Source organism: Falco naumanni, chromosome 3 (genome assembly GCF_017639655.2).
Source record: "Falco naumanni isolate bFalNau1 chromosome 3, bFalNau1.pat, whole genome shotgun sequence".
In the NCBI taxonomy this organism is placed as follows: domain Eukaryota; kingdom Metazoa; phylum Chordata; class Aves; order Falconiformes; family Falconidae; genus Falco; species Falco naumanni.
This window is the reverse complement of record NC_054056.1, coordinates 108669652-108688390: the sequence shown is the minus strand read 5'-3', so window position 1 is coordinate 108688390 and position 18739 is coordinate 108669652. Positions and strand designations below refer to the sequence as shown.

Here is an 18739-nt window from a genome sequence, read left to right as displayed (position 1 = left end):
GCACTCTCTCAGGGGAGGCGGGCCCAAAACCGTTCCTTGGCGACGCCACAGCTCTTCGCTTTCTTATTGCCTTCTGCCGCCGCCCGTCACCTCTCCTTCCCTTCCCATTGGCTGGGGCGCGGCGGGAGCGGGAGGTTCGCTTCCCTGCCGCTCGCCGCTCCCCCGCCGCTCTGAGGCCCGGGTGCCTGAGTACCCCCGGGCGCCTGAGTACCCCCGGGCGCCATGGAGCGGCAGCAGGAGGTGAAGGCCCTGCTGAAGCAATGGGAGGCGGCCTTCTTCCGTGAGCAGCGGCGCAGGCCCAGCCAGGTAGCCCGTGCCCGGGGACGGCGCGGGGGCCGAGGCCCGTGGGGCCCTGCCCCGGCTGGTGCTGGCGGCGGGGCTGCGGCAGCACCCGGGTGGGCCGGTAAGCCCTAACGGGGATCCCCCGGGGGGGGCTGCTCGCTCGCCGGGAGCCCGTTTCCCGGGATCACTGCTCCGGCGGGCAGCACGCTGCGGCCCCGGCAGGGTCCCTGCCTCTCCCTGTAGCCTGTTTCCTGCACCGTTAAAGCCGAGCGAGGCTCCCCTGGCAAAGCCTGACGGCACTGCCGTAAGGCCCTTCATTTTGTACCTAAAGAAGTTACAGAACTGACATCCTCAAGTCTGGAGCAAGCGTAACACTGCCCCAACCACAATTTTATTTGGGGAAAAAAAACCCAAACCAGCAAAGAGATAGAAGCCCTTTCTCGTTCTGCAGTCACAGAAAATAATAATTTCCTCCGTAGCCTGAAATAATGATCTCTCGTGCATTTGCCTTGCAGGCGGACATCGAAGCAGCTCCAGAGGACACCCAACGTGAGTGCCAGCTGTGCCACCCTACCACCCCAAGGTGGTGCTTCAAGGCTGGGGGTGACCCCTCATGCCAAGGGTTTGACATCGAGGGGGAAGGCTTTAGCAGCATATGTTAATGCAGAAACTGATGAGGTTTTATAGTAAGCACCACATGTACCCAAAACCAGCCTTTACTTGCTGTTACAGGGCTCTACAAGGAGTACAAGATGCTCAAGCAGCAAAGAAAGGAGTTGGATCCTTCCCAGCTTAGCCCCTCCTGCCAGCCAGCAGCACAGGAGACTCCAACTGCAGAGCAGGTACTGGAGAAACCCCCACTCTGGCCTTGAGTTTTGTCTCCAGGAGCCTTTCCTTACCCTTGATGCAAGCGCTTCAGGGTGTTTCCACTTTGTCCTTCACTGCAGGCAAAGCCACGGTTGTCCCTCCTGTTTATAAAGCAGTTTATTTGACCTTAGGAGGGAAAATTGTCCAACTGGCACCATATAACACCTATTTTTGGCTTGGTGGATGAATAAGGCACCCCAAACAGAGCATATAAGGGTGGGGGTAGGAAATTTAACACCTGCAGTCCCTCATGTGCTTTACACTCGCCAGCATCCAGGCTGCTGAAAGCACAGGCTTTCAGCAATTGCCTCTTAAATCAATACCATTGCCTCTTAGCAAGGCAACAATTAAGCCAGTCCCTGTACTTCAGGTGAGGCAATAACTGCTCCAGGGTTTTTTTTTCTCCCCAAGAAGTGCTGTATGTGCTGTGTGTGGCCAAAAGACACTGTGGCGTGATAATACCGTGCTTGTTCTCCAGCTCCTTTCTCCTCTTGGAGGTATTGGAGGTCATCTTTGTGATAGGATTCACAGTTTGGGGATTTAAAAGTTTGGATTTAACAGGTTAAGGGATTTAATGGTTTGGATTTAATAGTTTGTGGGTGTCATTGCAGGTGCCAGACTTCGGTTGTTGGGGTGCACACCTGAACCGGCAGCCAAAAGCCCCCAAGCTGAACCATCGCAGCCACGCTGTGCCAAAAGCCTCAGTGCAATACTATGGGATGAAGCTGAAATCCAACCTGGGAGCTGCCAGGAAGGTTAGGGCTTGCTGGGAATCAGCACTGAGCACTGCGGCTCAGAGAAGCTTCTCCTGAAGCTGCTTGTGACCTCTTTTCCTTCTTGTTGGCTGCTCAGAAGTCGTGGCCTGCTCCGGCCAGAATCCCCCACTGTTAGTGGAGGGTGGGAGCTGGGGGTAGGGAACACCCACAAACACTGGCAAGGGTCCTGTTTGATTTGGAGGCAGGGCACTGAGTTTCAGTAGATGACCTGACCCCTGTCTGTCCATCCCCCAACATGCAGGAGATACCCCTGACCCCAAGGAAGACCCTGACTCCCAGGAGGACCACAGCTGTCCCTAGACTTCAGACAAATTTGGGGAGTGGTGACAAAGCCGCATCCTCAGCACCGGCAGAGCCTTCGCAGAGCAAGGGAGGCGAGCCGGGAGATCTCCTCCTTCCTCCCTCAGTGTCAGAGCTGGCCCCCATCATCCTTGCTGCGGGGCTGAAGTCCCCACCACCACCACTGCCACCGAATAAATTCCAGCAGCTGAAGCAGACAGTGGCACAGAGGCTGGGCTCGCTGGATCCTGCCTGGCTGCAGAGGTGCCAAGGGACACCTGGGGATGAGGGGACAATACTGGGTGCCACGCAGGAAGGGGAGCAGGGAGAGGTCAGCTGGGCCCCCTTAAAGCAGGAAGAGACTGGTGGAGAAGTATCGGTGGGAGATTCCAGGAGGAAAAGGCCATGTGGAGACAGCATGGCAGCTTCCACAAAGCTCAAGCGGTGCCGCCAAGGCTCAGCTGAGGGAGCGTTAAGTGCTGCCAGTGGGCTGAAGCAGAGCAAGGAGGAAGGGGAGGAGGAGAAAGAGCGTGTGGCAACCCCAAAGGAAAGTGAGAAGGTGCTGGATTCCTCAGAAAACCTCCTGGGGGAGGTGGAAGAGGAGAAACCCAGATCCACCCGCAGAGCAGTCACTGCCAGGTAGGTCCTGTCCCTTGTCAGCAATGCTGGTGTGCTGGCAGCACTGCTGGGTGCTGTGCTGCAAGTTCATCTGCCTCAATGTAGCTCACTGCTTGCTTCAAACTCCTGTTGGGGCATTGCTGGAGCCCTTCAGTTCCCAGGCCCCACCTGTGTTTTCCCTGGGAAACAAAGCCAGCAGTTAAACCAAATCAAACAGGCTGCAGCAATGCCCCGTGGCACTCAAAAGCACCAAAAAATGGTCAGAAAGGATGCTGAGGGAGCCAAGGGGACTTTTTCCTATCAATTTTTATAAACAGTGAGTTCCTACTTTGTGTTTGGCAGGGGAAGGAATAAGTTTTGGGGGGTTTTGAGTCTGATTTTCTTATGTGATTATGCCCTGCGTGCCTTTCACTTCCCCCTGAGTGTCTGCATCGCCTTCAGTTGCGTTTAGGGGACAAAAGATTTAGAGATTATTTTCCTCAAAGCCATTCTGTGAGCCGGGAGCTGAGGGGTGGAGGATGGGGACATGATGGCCCCCCACACATGGGCAGGGGCGTTCCTAGCCAACCTCTCTTCCCAGCAGAGCACCTTCACAGAGACGCGGCAACTTTGTCAAGCTTAACCTGAAGAAGAAATCTCATGTCCGAGGTTATGCCCTGCGGGGAAATCGCCTTCGCAAACAGGTAAAGCCGTGCCCAGTGACTGCCTCAGCACTGCCAGCACCTCCCAGGGTATCACTGAAAGCCTCCCACTGGACAGAACTGCTGCTGTTACCACCAAACCCATTTCCAGTCAAATTTAAATTCATCCAATCCAATACAAATTCAAAACTCTTCCAGCTGTCGCTCGTTGTCATGCCACTATTTGAATTTCCATATTTTGCTTTTAGTTAATTTATGTTGTGACCCTGTAGGAAAGCAGCGCAGGCACAGCTTGGCTCCCTGCCCCTCCTGCTGCTACCTGAGCTTCCCTGTCTTCAGTGGCAGCTTTGCCCTGAAGACCCTGTGTTAGGGGAAAGACCTCACTGTAGTGGGCTTGTCCTGCAGGGTAAAGAGGGCACTCGGCCTTTCCAGCTTCAGCTCTGCCACAAAAAACTGTTGTTTTGATTTTTTTTAATATCTCCCCATTAATCAATGTGAAATCCTTTAGGATCATCTCTGGGTGAGGCAAGCACCAGCTGGAAGAAAATGGCCTATGTTTTTTAAAGCTCAGCATGTTTATGCAGTGCTTTGGCAAAAGCCCGGTGCCGTGGTGAAGTCAAATATAATAAAATATACCTTTAATAAAAATAAAAGTATAAAAATAACTGGAGGTGGTCCTGCTTTGCAGGTGTGGAAGCAGAAGTGGCAGAAGAAAGCGGAACAGTACGGGGGAGGCACCAGATCCATTGACCGAAGCTCAGACATCTGCTTCAGTTGTGGCAGGACAGGACACTGGGCATCGGCGTGCCGGGGCCAAGGTGAGGCTTTGGGTGCTGAATTAGGGGTTTGTTTGGCAAAGCTGTGGGCCGAGTTCAGATCTGGCTGTGCCAGAGCAGATGTGACAGAGGTTGGAGGACAGGAAACATTGGTCAGGCTTTCCCACCTCCCGGCAGCTTCTCTCTGCTGTTGGCTTAAGGGTTTTCGGGGATAATAACTTGGGGGCAGAGGATGAAAAGATGAGGTGGTTTCTTTACCGTGGATTTAAGTAGAGAAGAGACCCCTTTCCTGCCTGCAGGGACGGCTGCTGGCCTGCTGCCAGAGGAGAGCAGCCATGCCGATGAAGAGGAGGAGGCTCCCCTGCCCACGCTGGAAGAAGTGGCTCGCAGGACAAACAGCATCTGCCCAGAGCTCTCTGGTGAGGCCCTGGACTTGCCGCGCTGCCGGCTCGCCTCGCTCTCCAGTGACACGCCGTGGCTGGCTCTGGGATGAACTCTTGGGGACATAGAATTGTTTCCTTTTCCCCCTAAGAAGTTTGTTTGAGCTCCTTGGGGGGTTTCCCTGGGATCAAAAGGTGGTTTTGCCAGCCTGGGTTTATGCTGGGATGTGTATCCTCCAGGAACACCAGCCTAAAATACAGGCAGGCTCGCCAGGCTTGCTCCTGTGCAGTGGTGGGAGTCCAGGCAGGGTAGGAAAATCCATCTGTGCATTCTGACTGCTGCCTTCATCCCTAGCAGAGAGAAGAGGCAGCAGCCGGGAAGGATCTGAAAAGATTTTGGAGGCATCAACTTACCTGGATGTGCGAAGGATGATGTACGAGCCACCTGCCCCCCCTCTGCCCATGGAGCCCCTCTACAGCCTGGGGCCAGAGGGGAAGGTTCGAGGTATGGCTCCCTGCTGCACACCAAGTAGGGCCACGTGCATTTGGCCCTCCGGTCCCTGCTGACTGTGTGTCCTTCCCCTGCAGAGACCCCAGAGGAGGTGTTCAAGGCTCTGAAGGCGCTGGGCTACAGCTCCTTCCGCCCGGGCCAGGAGGTGGCCATCATGAGGATCCTCTCAGGTGGGTTTGTTTCCCCCACGACCTCTCTTCCTCTGTGGGGTTTGGGCTCCCTGTGATCCCCTCCCACACGGGTGGTCCCCAACCCCCCGTTCTGCCAGGCCTGTCCACACTGGTGGTGTTATCGACGGGGATGGGGAAGTCCCTCTGCTACCAGCTCCCAGCTTACCTCTACCACAAGCGCTCCAAGTGCATCACCTTGGTTGTCTCCCCTTTGGTATCCCTGATGAATGACCAGGTACGGCTTGGATGTCCCAGTTTTCCCACCCCAGCTCCTGCTTAGACGCTGCTGGGTGTGCAGTGCTGCAGTTAAAGGCTCACATGCACCCAAAATGGGGAGGTGGGTGTTCGGTGGTGACTCCCCCCCAAGTCACTGGAGGCACGAGTGGGTGACAGGCCTCGCTTCCAGGTCTCGGGGCTGCCGCCATGCCTGAAGGCTGTCTGTATCCACTCCAACATGACCAAAGCCCAGCGGGAAGCAGCGATGGAGAAGGTGAGGGACTCGGGGCTGCCAGCCTCAGGGAGACACGTGTGTGTGAAGGTGTCCCCAGTGCCACCTTGCTCGTGCAGCTGCGTGATCCCAATGAAGGCAGTGCTGGACAGTAGCAGTGCCAGTCAGCCCGCTTCCCTGGGAGAGCGGGTAAAACACCCCTTGTGTCGCTCTGGTGCTCCCCACAGGTGAAGCAGGGCGGGGTGCAGGTGCTGCTGCTCTCGCCCGAGGCGCTGGTTGGTGGGAGCAGCTCAGGATCTGGCTGCCTGCCCTCTGCTGATCACCTGCCGGCCGTGGCCTTCGCCTGCATTGATGAAGCTCATTGTGTCTCCGAGTGGTCCCACAATTTCCGTCCCTGCTACCTGCGGGTCTGCAAGGTGTGAGAGGGGAAACCCACCCTGAGGCGGAGGGAACCCACTGGGGTGAGGAGGGACATCAGGCTCCTACTTTTTCCCTCTTGGCAGGTTCTCCGGGATCACCTGGGCGTGCGCTGCTTCCTGGGGCTGACAGCCACTGCCACCCTGGCCACAGTGCGGGACGTGGCCCAACACCTGGGTATCCCAGCAGAGGAAGGGATAGCAGTGCGCTCCACCGCTGTGCCCCCAAACCTGCGCCTCTCAGTCTCGATGGACAGGGACAGGGATCAGGTAGGGACCAGGATGGGTCTAAAGAAATCAGATTAGTTGCTGTGACACTGGGTTCAGGGTGGATCTCCTAGAAGATCCCCAAGCTCTTTTGGGGGACCTTTACCTCCTCTGTCCACAGGCCCTGATCTCCCTGCTGCAAGAGGAGCGTTTTGGGTGCCTGGACTCCATCATAGTCTACTGCACGCGGCAGGAGGAGACAGTTCGCATTGCGGCACTCATCCGGACCTGCCTCCAAGGAGTGCTGGTCAGGGAAGCCAGGGAGCCAGGGCAGGACACTGCTGAAAGGAAGAAAGCGAAGGGTAGGTGAGGTAGCCTCACTCTCCAAAGGGAAGCGTGAGCCCAAAACATCCTGTCTGGTGAATCCACCCTGGAACAGAGAATCCCTAGGGAGCGAGCTGTGCTTGCAGGACTCTCCACAGAGGTTTCTGGCTCCATCAGCCACCTCCCCCAGGTGCAGAGCAATGCCCTTGGCAGCAGTAAAGCATTTATCTTCCCCCATCTGCATCGCAGGCTTTAAAGCTGGGCTTTGTTTTTTTTTCTAGTGACAGCCGATAATGATGAATGCTTATTAGCTGTGGTTAATAAAGCTGGGTGGTGGGATTAGTACACAGGGAGCCTTCGTTGTACAGCTCTGCAGGATTTTTCTTTCCAAACCTGGTAGCTGTGACTTAGAGTCTTTATTTTTCCCTCAAAATCCACAATTGGATCCGTGGCCGAGCTCTGCCTCGCAAGTGCTGGACATGTTTGGCCCCAGGGATCCTCTCCCCAACCTGCTTTGTTTGCTGAAGCTGGGTGAGCTCGTGCCATCCCGCTTCCAAACCAACCAGGGCTTGACGACTTCTGGCAGCTAACAAGGAACACACATCCCTTTGCCAGGAAGGAGCAGCCCTGCTCCTGCCCAGCACTGATGTCTGCCACAGGCAGGGTTTGCTGCTCGTTTTCATCCCTGATTTAATTAACAGCTGTGCTTTTGAGAAATCACTAATTAAATGCTATTAAAACCTCTCTCCCCACTTGCTTTCAGCAAAGAAGAGTGGTCGCCAGCCACTGAAGTGGATTGCAGATGCTTACCATGCTGGCCTATCCGCTGCCGAACGCTGCCGCATCCAGAACAGCTTCATGAGTGGCCAGCTCCGCGTGGTGGTGGCCACGGTGGCTTTCGGCATGGGGCTGGATAAATCAGATGTCCGTGGTGTTGTACATTACAACATGCCGAAAAATTTTGAGAGTTACGTGCAGGAGATTGGCCGGGCCGGGCGAGACGGTGAGCCAGCTCACTGCCATCTGTTCTTGGACCCGGAGGTAATGCTTGCCAGTAGGGTGGGGGGGTCCCCCTAAATTCTGGGGGTCTTTCCCCAAGGCTCCCCGCTGCCTCCCCAGGGCAGGGATCTCCACGAGCTGCGACGCCACATTTACGGTGACACGGTGGATTTTTTCACTGTCAAGAAGCTGGTGCAGAAGGTTTTTTCTCCCTGCAAGTGCTTGGAGCTGCACCAAAAACACCAGGACGTCATCAGGGTGAGGAAGGGGCTGAGGCCCCCACTCCCGTGGCCTTCCCAGCTTCTTAACTCGTTCAGTAATGAGCTAATAAGGCAGAAGAACCTTTGTGAGCTGGTGGCTGCATTGGGGAGCTTAAATCAGTTGAGGGAAGGTTGGGGTGAAGTGAGCTGTGGAGTAAGATCTGGCCAGGAACAGGCAAGAGAGCAGTTGAGATGTCCCACAAGGGAAGGCAGGAGCCTGCCTGTCCTCTGACTGGTGACACCACACTGCGTGGTGCATCCCTTGCAGGATGGGGAGGTGAAGGATGCCAAAATGGCCGAGCTCTTGGAGGAGATGGTGGAAGAGGACAGTAGCGTGACGAGGCAGAGCAGGCAGCGGGTGTGCTACAAGCACGAGCGAGCTATCCCCATCCAACAAACTGTGGAGTCCCTGGACATACGGGAGGAAGGTGAGGTGGGGAAATCGGCCCCAAGTGAGGCCAGGGGGGTCCCAAAGGGGATCAGGGTCCCTCTGCAGCTCCTCCCTGTCTTGCAGGCATCGAGACCCTCCTGTGCTACCTGGAGCTGCACCCGCAGCGCTGGCTGGAGCTGCTGCCTCCCACCTACTCTTCCTGCCGGCTGCAGTGCTATGGGGGACCCCAGCAGCTCCGGGCCACAGCGCGGAGGTTAGAGCTGTGCCGAGGGGCACTGCTGTGAATGCCACAGTGTTCCCTGTGCCAGGAGCAAGCCACCGCAGCATAGTCTCTGCTGGGTGGGAGCTGCTCCACGGTTCTGGGGTCTGCTGGAGGTAAAAAACGGGCTCCAAGCCATGGTACCAGTGGGTTCCTGGTGTTTCTTGCCCTCAGGTCTCCCCCTGTCGCTGTCTTCATGGCCCGGGAGCGCCTGGCAGGGAGGGACCACAGCCAAGCCAGCTTGCTGGAGTTCGACGTGGTCTCGCTGAGCGACTCCATGGGTTGGGAAGTAGCGCTGGTGAAACGTGCCCTGCGCCAGCTCCAGTGGGATCCACAGCTGCGGAAAGGTACTGGTGTCCCTGCGTTCCTTGGAGGGGGGAGTCCCTGTGACACCAGCAGCTGGCTGGGTTTCAGTGCCGGATCTGGGTGAGCACCAGCTCAACCAGCTCTTGGTGCCTTCAGACAGCTGCAGTGCAGGGAAGAGTGGGGTCATGGTAGAGTTTGGAGATTTCTCTTTCCACCTACGTGCTTACGGTGACCTCACCGACCAGGAGCTGGACTCTGTCTGTGATTTCCTCCACCAAAGGGTGGTGGCCAGGGAGAAGATGGCTCTTGGCCAACTCCGCACCTGTTTCCAGGCCTTCCAGAGGTGAGTGTGAGTGAAGACCACCCAACCCCTACAGACCACTCTGTGTAGTGACTCCGCAGTTGCCCACCCTCCCGTCCCTCCCAGTTTGGGACCCATTTTGGAACTGGAAAGGGAGGAGACTGATGTCAGGGCACAGTGTGGCCTTCCAGACCTGCAGTCCTCACCCTGTGGAGGAGGAGGAGGAGAAGAGCTCCTGCCTGAAGGCTCTGCTCAGCGACTACTTCGAGAAGGAGCCTGCTGGAGAGCAGGCTGAACATGGCTGTGAGGAGGAGGAGGAGGACGAAGATCTCAGTGATGCTAAAGTGAGCAAATCCACTTTTATTGGGAGCTGCTTCAGGCTCTGACTGTCAGCCGGTATTTCTGGTACACGGCACCTCCAGTTTAGGTGACACCAGAGATGGGTTTGGGATGAGGAAGAGGAGGGAGGCCCTTGCTATGTCCCTTCTTTTGCAGCTGCGGGAGTGGGAGAGCCAGATCCGCGCTGACATCCGCCATTTCCTTGCCATCCGCCAGGACGAGAAGTTCTCTGGCCGAGCCATCGCCAGGGTATTTCATGGCATTGGTAAGAGTGGTGGGCAGGTGCCAAACTGGGTGTCTTCCACCTTGCTCCGGCACCTGCCCATCCCCTCCTAACCGGGGGCTTTGCCCGCTCCCTGCAGGCAGCCCCTGTTTCCCCGCCCAGGTCTATGGCCGTGATCGCCGGTTCTGGAGGAAATATCTCTCCTTCGATTTCCACCGGCTCGCCCGCCTGGCCACCGAGGAGATCCTGGCCAGCAGGTGATGGCAGGAGCTGAAAGGGCAGAGCCACCCCATGCTCCAGGGACGGCGGTGCCACACAGGCCATCACTGTGGCCCTCGGGGCTGTGCCAGCTGCCATCGCCCCCCAAGGACCCCGTTTGGGGCGGTGAGCAGAGACCACCCTTCCGCCGGGAAGTGGGGCAGAGGGAGCACAGGCTTGTTCGTTGTGCGCGCTGCCCCTGCCTGCCTTGCCCTGCTGCTGCGTAGGAGCGGCTGGGGCGGCCAAGCGCTGCCTCCGACAGGGGTCCTGCCTCCTCGGGTGGGCTGCCCGCCCTGAGCCTGTCCCTGTGCCGGCAGGGATTTTTGTCTGGATTTTAATAATGAATTAATAAAGGACACTGACCTTTAACCCCTGTGCCGCTGCCTACAGTTCACTGCCTGTGCCTTGGGGAGTGAATTGGCTTTGGGTGGTGACCCTCCTTCATGGGGGGTGGGGGGCGTTGCCATGGTGGTGTAGCAGTGTTGTTACTATGGCAATGTCAGGGGAGGTGGTACTAGGTGGGAGGGGGCTGTTACTATGGCAATAGGGAGAGGGGGATCTGTTGCCATGGTGATGCAGAGGGACTGTTACTGGCCTGTGGGGGGGGCATGGTGATGGGGGTCCATCACCATGGCAACAAGGATGTTGTCACTAGTGATGTAGGAAGTCTGTTGCCATGGTGATGGGGGGGTAGGATGCCCATTGCCGTGGCAAAGGGACATCTATCACCGTGTCTGTCAGTGCATTGTGGGAGGATGCCACCACCCCTGCCCTCACCGCACCCAGCGAGCTGTGACTGCCCTGGGACAGCCAGGCGCCACCGTGGCTCTGGCCCCCTGCCCACACCGCCCCAGCAAGCAGCTGCTTGAGGTACCAGTGAGGAACCAGAGCAGCTGGCACCAGTGTGCCATCCTCCTTCCCTACCCCCTTTCCAGCCAAAATTGGGTGCTCTTTCCCAGCACCTAGCTCTTGCGGAGCTCCAGGAAGGATGAAGCCCTTCCCCCACCCTGAAACACAGATTGGGTTTTGCTGTGGGCAGCTCTTGAACAACCAAAACCATCCAAGCAAGGCTGGGGTGGAAACTGGTATCCAACTGGAGAACTTTACGCCCCAGTTTCCTCCTGGCGCTGGGCTCCCATGGGACGCACCGTCCCTCCCCAGCACAGTGTCTTCTGTTTGGGAAGGTCACACCACAGGAGCACCCACCAGCATTGCCAAAACACTTCTAAACATTAACTGGTGGAGCTGGGTGCCAAGCCTGTGACATCCCCAAGGACTGCTGACGCCACACAGCCTCCTCCATCCCTCCTCCTCCTCCACCAACCCTGGAGAAAAGCCCGGCTCACAGCACAACCCACGGCACAGGTGGTAAAAGCCAAGGGCTGGCCACCGGAGCTTTCTTCTTCATCCTCTTCCCTTTAGGTTTACCTGGTGTTGTGCTGGAGCAGGGACGTGGTGAGGGTACACCGGCGGCCGGAGCATCAGGGAGGGGCTGGCAGGGACTCTCCAGCCTTCCTTCACCAGCCTGTCTTGTGGTAAGCACCGACAGCTTCCACCCAGACAGTGGGTCGGGACCGTCTCCCCAGTGATCAGGGTGGTCCCTGACCACCACGTCCCCCTTCCACCACAGCCCGCTACACTATGGCCCTGCCCTGGGCTCTGCTACTGCTCGGTGAGGTCCTGGCACAGGATGCAGCCGCCCAGGGCTGCCTCCTTCCGCCGGCTGGTGAGTCCCAACCCTTCGCCCTTCCTTGCCAGTGGAAGCACCCCTGGTGGGACAAAGCCTTGCTGGGGTGCCTCGGTGGTGGGCTGACCCCCGCCTTGGCAGGTTATAACGCAGCGCTGGGGCGCCCGGCCCGCCAGTCCTCCATCTTCCCCAACATCAGCATTGCCACCAACGCAGTGGACGGGAACCGGGACGGTGTCTGGCACCACGGCTCCTGCAGCCGCACACGGCGAGAGCGGGAGCCCTGGTGGAGTGTGGACCTGGGTGGGCGCCGCGCCGTGGCGGCTGTGGTGGTAAAGAACCGGCAGGATTGCTGCTGGCAGCGGCTGCGGGGAGCACAGGTCCATGTCGGGGATGCACCAGCCGAGCGTGGCAGGGACAACCCCATGTGAGCCAAAAATGTGGGGTTTGGAGGGGGAATCCCCACCCCACTGGTGCCACCGTCTCCTGAGCCCCATCTCTTCCACCCCGACAGCTGTGGCGTCATCACGGACGCCGGTCCTGGCTCACTCAGTACCATCTGCTGCCAGGGGCTGCAGGGCCGCTATGTCTCCATCCTGATCCCCAGCCGGGAGGATGCGTTGGTGCTGTGCGAGGTGGAGGTGGTGCTCCAGGGCTGCCTCCCCCTGCCCGGAGGTGAGGGGCTCCCAGGGAGGCAGTGGGGGCCGGTGGGGCAGCAGTCAGGGGCCGGCAGCCTCGTGCCATGCTCCCACCGGCAATTCCAGCCCCCAACGTGGCACAGGGCCGTGCCGTCACACAGTCCTCCACGCTGAATGCCATCAGCCTGGCTGCCAATGCCGTGGATGGGAGCAGCAATGCCAACTGGGAGCACGGCTCCTGCACCCACACTGAGAAGGAGCTGGAGCCGTGGTGGCGTGTAGACCTGGGCCATCGGCACACTGTCTACTCTGTCACTGTCACTAACCGCCACAACTGCTGCTGGGAGAGCCTTCTCGGCGCCCAGGTCCACGTTGGGGACTCCCTGGCTAACCATGGCAAGCGCAACCCTGTGTGAGTGGGGTCCCCAGCAAGGTCCCCCCACCCAGCATGGGACTGTCCCACCGGCCATAGCTGTGGCGGTTCCCTCCCAGCAGCTGCGGGGCCATCTTGGACACTGGTCCCGGCTCCACCAGTACCATCTGCTGCAACGGGCTGCCGGGTCGCTATGTCTCCATCATCATCCCTGGGCGGGAGGATTTCCTCATCCTCTGTGAAGTGGAGGTGACAGCCCAGAGCTGCGTCCCCCCGCCTGGCGGTAAGGATTGAAGCCCTCCCAGCAGGGAGCTGATACCTACCCGGTGGCTGCCAGCAAGCGCTGACCTACCTGAGCCCTGCAGAAGCGATTTGGTTCCTGCAGCGCCGGGGGGAAAGGGGGGGGCATGAGGGCCCCAACATGGGGTAGGGGGGTGTCACATGTCCCTGAGCCGGTGGCACACCAGTGTGCCAGTATGCAGTGCCTGGAGGGACAGATGGAGGCCGCAGTGCCGGCTCTGTGCCCAGGGGTTGATGCCCAGCCACGGGTCATCGCTGGCATTGAGCACCTAGGGCTGGTGTCACTGTCCCATGGTGTCCCCCAGCCCAAAGCCTGGCCCTGCGGCGCCCAGTGGCACAGTCCTCCACGGCCAGCCGAGCCAGCAGTGCCATCAACGCCGTCGATGGGAACCAGGATGGGAACTGGCAGCACGGCTCCTGCTCTCAAACCAAGAGGGAGTTGGAGCCATGGTGGACAGTGGACCTGGGCCATCGCCATGCTGTGGCAGCTGTGGTGGTGAGGAACCGCCTGGACTGCTGCTGGCACTGGCTGAAGGGTGCCCGCGTCCATGTCGGGGACTCCCTTGCCAGCCATGGCACCAACAACCCCATGTGAGTGCCACAGTGTTGACACTGTGGTGCACGGCTGCTTTGGTGCTTGGCCACCCTCACCCTTGTCCCCCTCCTTGTAGCTGCGGCACAGTCACAGATACCAGCCCTGGCTCCACCAGCACCATCTGCTGCCACGGGCTGCATGGCCGCTACGTCACCATCACGATCCCTGGCCGCGAGGAACGGCTGAGTCTGTGCGAGGTGGAGGTTGTGGAGCAAGGCTGTGCTGTGCTGCCAGGGGGTGAGTGGGTTTGGGGGGCACCGCGCGGTCTTCTGGGGACATGGCACCCCCAGCCCAGCTGTTCCCGCAGCCCAGAACGTGGCCCTGGGCCGCCCGGCCACCCAGTCCTCCATCCTGGATGCCAGCAGCAGTGCCGCCAATGCCGTCAACGGGGACTGGGATGGCAATCAGGAGCACGGCTCCTGTGCCCACACCACAGAAGAGCTGGAGCCATGGTGGCGTGTTGATCTCGGCCACCGGCATGCCATCTATGCCGTGGTGGTGAAGAACCGCCATGACTGCTGCTGGGAGCGGTTGAAGGGGGCTGAGGTCCGCGTCGGTGACTCCCCGGTTGACCGCAGTCGGCACAACCCTGTGTGAGCACCAGCCCCATCCTCTCTACTGGGAACACCACTGGCACTGTGCTGGCTCATCCTGCCCCCTCCTCTCCCGCCAGCTGCGGCATCATCACAGATGCCAGCCCCGGTTCTATCAGCACTGTCTGCTGCCATGGCCTTCGCGGTCGCTACGTCTCCATCCTCATCCCCGGCCGGAAGGATGCGCTGGTGCTGTGTGAGGTGGAAGTGATCCGGCAAGGCTGCACCCCACTGCCAGGAGGTGAGCTGTCAGGAGAGCCCACCTCCCCCAGGAACCCCGGCACCCACCAACCCACCCCGTGGTGTTCACAGCCCTCAACGTGGCGCGGGAGCAGCAGGCGACACAGTCCTCCACCTCCAATGGCTCCGGCTTTGCATCCAAGGCGGTAGATGGGAACCGGGACGGCGTCTGGCACCACGGCTCCTGCAGCCACACACGGCGAGAGCGGGAGCCCTGGTGGAGTGTGGACCTGGGCAGACGCCACGCCGTGGCAGCTGTGGTGGTAAAGAACCGGCAGGACTGCTGCTGGCAGCGGCTGCGGGGAGCACAGGTCCACGTCGGGGACGCGCCAGCCGATCGTGGCAGGGACAACCCCATGTGAGCCAAAACCATGTGGTTTGGAGGGAGTGTCCCCACCCCACCATTGCTTCTGTCTCCTGAGCCCCATCTCTTCCACCCCGGCAGCTGCGGCATCATCACGGACGCTGGTCCTGGCTCACTCAGTACCATCTGCTGCCAGGGGCTGCAGGGCCGCTATGTCACTGTCACCATACCCGGCAGGGAGGGGCAGCTGGTGCTTTGCGAGGTGGAGGTCTACACTGTCTTCCCCGAAATCTGAGGGGCTCCTGGGGGGCAGCTGATGTGCTACCAGGGGCTGGCACTCAGCAGGGGGCTCCGGCTGCTCCCTGGCGCCTCTTCATGGGGCATCCCCCAGGATCAGCCCCACCAGAGGGGCTCCACGAGCAAGCCTTGGTCCCTCCCCAATAAACACGGCCATGGATCCCATCCACCGCTTGTTCCTTTCCTTGGGTTCACACCAGCACAGGTGCTGCATGGCCACGCGCGGGGTCCCCCCACACCCCTGCAGCCCCCCAAGAGGCTGCAGCACTGGAGGGGATGGATTCCAGCAGGGAGTCAGCATCAGGAGAACTGGCGCAGGAAGGCGGCGTGGAAGCGGGTGAGGGCGAGCAACACCGGCTCCAGTGTCTCAGCTGGTGGCAGCAGTGACAGCCTGGGGGGTGGGAGAAGGGGGGCAATTGAGGGGAGGTGGGGACATGCCAGCACCCTGACCTGAGCCCCCCGGTGTTACCCGACGTGGTAGGTGCCCTCTGGCTGCCCAAACTCGCTCCCTGGGGCCAGCACCACCCCTGTCGCCTCCCGCAGCTCCTGGCAGAAGAAGACGTCGGGCTCCAGGCCCAGCACCTGGAGGAGCAGCGGGAGCATGGGCACCCTGCACCATGGGGGCACCCTCTCCCCTGGGCGTCCCCTGGGCGTCCCCTGTCCCCAGGGGGCCACAGGGTGCCCTGTGGCCCCAGGGTACCCCTTGTCCCCAGGGTGTCCCATACCAGGGGGCTCCCCACATGCCCCCAGGATGGCTCCCGCCACCCTGGAGACCCTCATAGCCACATGATGCCCCATGTCCCCAAGATGCCCAGCACTCCCACAGTGCTCCGTCTCCCCAGGACATCCCATACATCAGGGTTCCCCGCACTCCCACAGCACCCCTGTGACTGGGGTGGCTCTGTGCTCCCAGGATGCCCCATGTCCCCAGGGTGTCACATGTCCCACACCACAGGGTTCCTTGCACTCCCATGTCCATGGGTTGACTCTCGCCCCAGGAAGCCTCACACGCCAGCATATCCCCAGGATGCCCCAAGTCCCCAGGATGCCCCACGTCCCTCCCCAAGATGCCCTGTACTCCCAGGATGCCCCCTGTCCCCAGGGTGTCCCATCTCCCCAGGACACCCCACATCACAGGGCTCCCCACACTCTCACCCTGTCTCACACCCTTGGGATGACTTCCGTTCCCCACAGCACCCCTCTCCCCGTCCCCACCCCCCCCCCCCGGGTCCCCCCTCCCCACGGCCACCCGTGGGTGCTCACCCGGGCCTGCTGCAGGGCGCGGGGCGGGAGCTGGATGCGGGGGAAGGCGCGGGCGCCACCCTGCACGGGCTGGCAGCAGATGCCGGGGGCCCGGCCCAGCACCTCCTGCACCCGCCGGGCGTTGTGGGCCAGGTCCCGGCGCAGCCCCTGCCTCTGCTGGGGTGGGAGGGGGCTGAGCCGGGTGGTGGGGTGGGGCAGGGCATGGGATGGGAGGGGGATTGCGATGGGATTGGAGATGGGGTGGGGATGGGGATTGGGATGAAGACGGGGATGGGGACTGAAATTAAAATGGAATGGGGATGGGATGGGGATGGGGATGGGGATGGAAATGGGATGGGGATTGGGTGGGGATGATGTGGGAATGGGGATGGGGTGGGGATGGAGATGGAGATGGGGATGGAATGAGGTGGGGCACATGCACCAGCTCCCACCTCCTCCAGGGCCTTCTGTATGGGATCCCCCTCATCTGGCGGGTCCATGAGGAGGTCAAGCAAGATCCGCCCCAGGACACAGGGCCGGGGGATGGACTGTGCCAGCTGGAAGGGCAGTGTGATTCCCTCCTCAATGTTGACCAGCTCCAGGAACCCCACACGGAAACCACTCCTGCGGGACACAGTGCTGGTCCTCATCCCACACACACACCCAGGAGGCCCTGGCACAGCCACCCGTCGCCTGGCAGTGCCAGCACTCACTCGCCTGCCACGCTTTTGGAGAGGGAGTAGAATGAGACAAGCTGGACGGTGGAGGCGAGCGGGGCACCCATCTCCCACAGCACCCGCTTGAAGGAGAGGAAGGGGCAGCCAGGGAGGAAGGCTCGTTCCTGCTGTACCTGCGGCACCCAGGGCTCAGGGGGAGCCAGGCTGGGGGGGCACAGCCACCCCTCAGCCCACCCCCGCACCCACCTCATCTGCCAGCAGCAGCAGGTGTTCCTCAGCCACCAGCCGGATGATGTCCTCCATGCTCTGCCGGCTCAGCACATGCCCTGCCAGGGGGAGCCCACTGGTGTCCCCCCATGCATGGGGAGCCCACTCACATCCCCCCACCTGGGGAAACTGAGGCACGGGGACACCACCACCCCCAACTCACCCGTGGGGTCTCCGGGGTTGACGATGCAGAGCACCTTGGGGTGGCATCTCACCCGTGCCTGCCGCAGCACCTGCCGCAGCGCCTCGCCAGCCACAGCCCAGCCCTGCTCCTCGGCCAGCGGGTACGGCACAGCCACGGCCCCCGCCAGCCCCGCTGCCGCTGCATGCAGCGGGGGGCCCGGCACCGGCACCAGCACGCCCGTCGGCTGCGCCGCCCTCTCATCCACCACCAGTGACAAAACAAACTGGGATGGGGATGGGGATGAGCTCGGGGAATCCAGCATAGGGACCCCGCTCACCAAGGACAGTTGCTCACCGGGAGGATGCTAGCAGTGCCATTGCAGAGGATGATGTTGCGAGGGTGGCAAGGGACACCGCCGTCACGGCGCTCAAGGAAACGGGCAACCCTGGTAGGGACCCCCAGTGCCCGGTGCTCGTGGTTGTAGCCTCCTGGGGACAGGACAGACCCGCTCCTGAGCACCATGAATCCCATGGGACCCCAACAACCCCCTCCCTCAGTGGCCTCAATGGGAAAGGGCACTTCATGGGGCTGGCACTGGGCAGACCATGGGCCTGGGCACCCCATAGACCAGGCACCCCATGAGCTGGGCACCCTATAAGCCATACTAGGCACCCCTCTGCCACCATGCTGGGCACCCCATGGGACTGGTGCCACCTACTCCATGGGTCATGCCAAGCACCCCATGCGCCATGTGGGGCACCCCATGGGCTGTACTGAGCACCCTATAAGCCACAGCAGACCCACCCACCCACACTGAGCACCCCATGGGACATCCCCCCCAAGCAGCCTATAAGCCATGACAAGGGTGACCCCAAGCTCCCCATGTGCTGGCAAGGGGCACCCCACACTGACACTGCCGGGCACCCCATGAGCTGTGCCACACCCTACCAATGTTGCCGGCATCCATCTCCTGCAGGATGCGCCGTGCCCGGCGCTGGGCACTCTCGGGCACAGCGGGGCTGCCCAGCAGATCCGGGTAGGCACAGGTGGCCGCGACCTGGGGGACAGGGAGCTGGGCTGAGCCTGGCCATGCTGGGGGACATGGTGACAGGTCAGCAGTGTCAACCCCAGTGCCCAGCAGTACCTGGCGCAAAACAGCCAGTGGGCCCCGTCCCACTGCGTGAGCGTCGTCACCACTGCAATCCACAGGGACACCAGGCACCAGTACCGCTGGCTCCGATGTCCCCAATGTCCCCTGTGCCATGGCCATGGCAGCCGCAGTTGACACTGTCCCTGCAGAGAAATGCCAAGGGGTGGTAACGGGGAGGGAAAAGGGGCGGGTAATGGGGCGGGTAACGGGGCCACGTGCAT

At 60.6% G+C, this 18739-nt stretch overlaps 3 protein-coding genes across 8 annotated transcripts; 2 read left to right on the top strand and 1 right to left on the bottom strand.

Moving 5' to 3' along the window:
* Window positions 1-58: 58 nt before the first annotated feature.
* Window positions 59-10231, top strand: RECQL4 (RecQ like helicase 4). 6 transcript variants are annotated; one of them, XM_040586386.1, is made up of 24 exons: window positions 59-306; window positions 798-831; window positions 1015-1124; window positions 1761-1904; window positions 2167-2843; window positions 3406-3505; window positions 4152-4281; window positions 4539-4658; window positions 4975-5124; window positions 5208-5300; window positions 5399-5535; window positions 5707-5790; window positions 5976-6164; window positions 6252-6434; window positions 6553-6733; window positions 7459-7736; window positions 7815-7952; window positions 8223-8382; window positions 8469-8598; window positions 8779-8951; window positions 9067-9253; window positions 9390-9555; window positions 9707-9815; window positions 9913-10231. In XM_040586386.1, exons 1-24 carry the CDS (start codon window positions 223-225, stop codon window positions 10032-10034), a joined length of 3879 nt encoding a protein of 1292 aa, XP_040442320.1. In that variant the 5' UTR covers window positions 59-222; the 3' UTR covers window positions 10035-10231. The 6 variants fall into 6 exon arrangements, 5 of the variants coding, with proteins under 5 accessions (XP_040442320.1, XP_040442321.1, XP_040442319.1 ...); XM_040586387.1 differs by having other exon boundaries at window positions 3403-3505; window positions 4978-5124; XM_040586385.1 differs by having other exon boundaries at window positions 3403-3505.
* A 460-nt stretch (window positions 10232-10691) lies between these two features.
* LOC121084782 lies at window positions 10692-15171 on the top strand. The gene is given in 9 exon segments (XM_040586690.1): window positions 10692-12145; window positions 12233-12516; window positions 12549-12769; window positions 12829-13022; window positions 13335-14042; window positions 14044-14217; window positions 14298-14512; window positions 14515-14815; window positions 14903-15171. Coding segments are annotated over 9 exon segments (2724 nt in total). The 5' UTR covers window positions 10692-11672; the 3' UTR covers window positions 15057-15171.
* Window positions 15172-15218: 47 nt separating this feature from the next.
* LOC121084883 (alanine aminotransferase 1-like) lies at window positions 15219-18722 on the bottom strand. Its single transcript, XM_040586924.1, has 10 exons — window positions 18513-18722; window positions 18317-18425; window positions 17723-17856; window positions 17408-17651; window positions 17224-17303; window positions 17014-17150; window positions 16753-16924; window positions 16322-16477; window positions 15528-15640; window positions 15219-15449 (listed from the first exon to the last, which is right to left on the bottom strand). The coding sequence occupies exons 1-10, from the start codon at window positions 18636-18638 to the stop codon at window positions 15359-15361; spliced, it is 1362 nt and encodes a 453-aa protein (XP_040442858.1). The 5' UTR covers window positions 18639-18722; the 3' UTR covers window positions 15219-15358.
* Between the last annotated feature and the right edge of the window lie 17 nt (window positions 18723-18739).

Coding starts and splice junctions, on each gene's coding strand:
- RECQL4 (XM_040586385.1), top strand. CDS start 223: ATGGAGCGGCAGCAGGAGGTGAAGGCCCTGCTGAAGCAATGGGAGGCG. Junction 307..797: donor AGCGGCGCAGGCCCAGCCAG/GTAGCCCGTGCC, acceptor TTTGCCTTGCAG/GCGGACATCGAAGCAGCTCC. Junction 3,506..4,151: donor GAAATCGCCTTCGCAAACAG/GTAAAGCCGTGC, acceptor CCTGCTTTGCAG/GTGTGGAAGCAGAAGTGGCA.
- LOC121084883 (XM_040586924.1), bottom strand. CDS start 18,638: ATGGCCATGGCACAGGGGACATTGGGGACATCGGAGCCAGCGGTACTG. Junction 17,857..18,316: donor GATGGATGCCGGCAACATTG/GTAGGGTGTGGC, acceptor TCCTGTCCCCAG/GAGGCTACAACCACGAGCAC. Junction 15,450..15,527: donor GAGGGCACCTACCACGTCGG/GTAACACCGGGG, acceptor CCCACCCCCCAG/GCTGTCACTGCTGCCACCAG.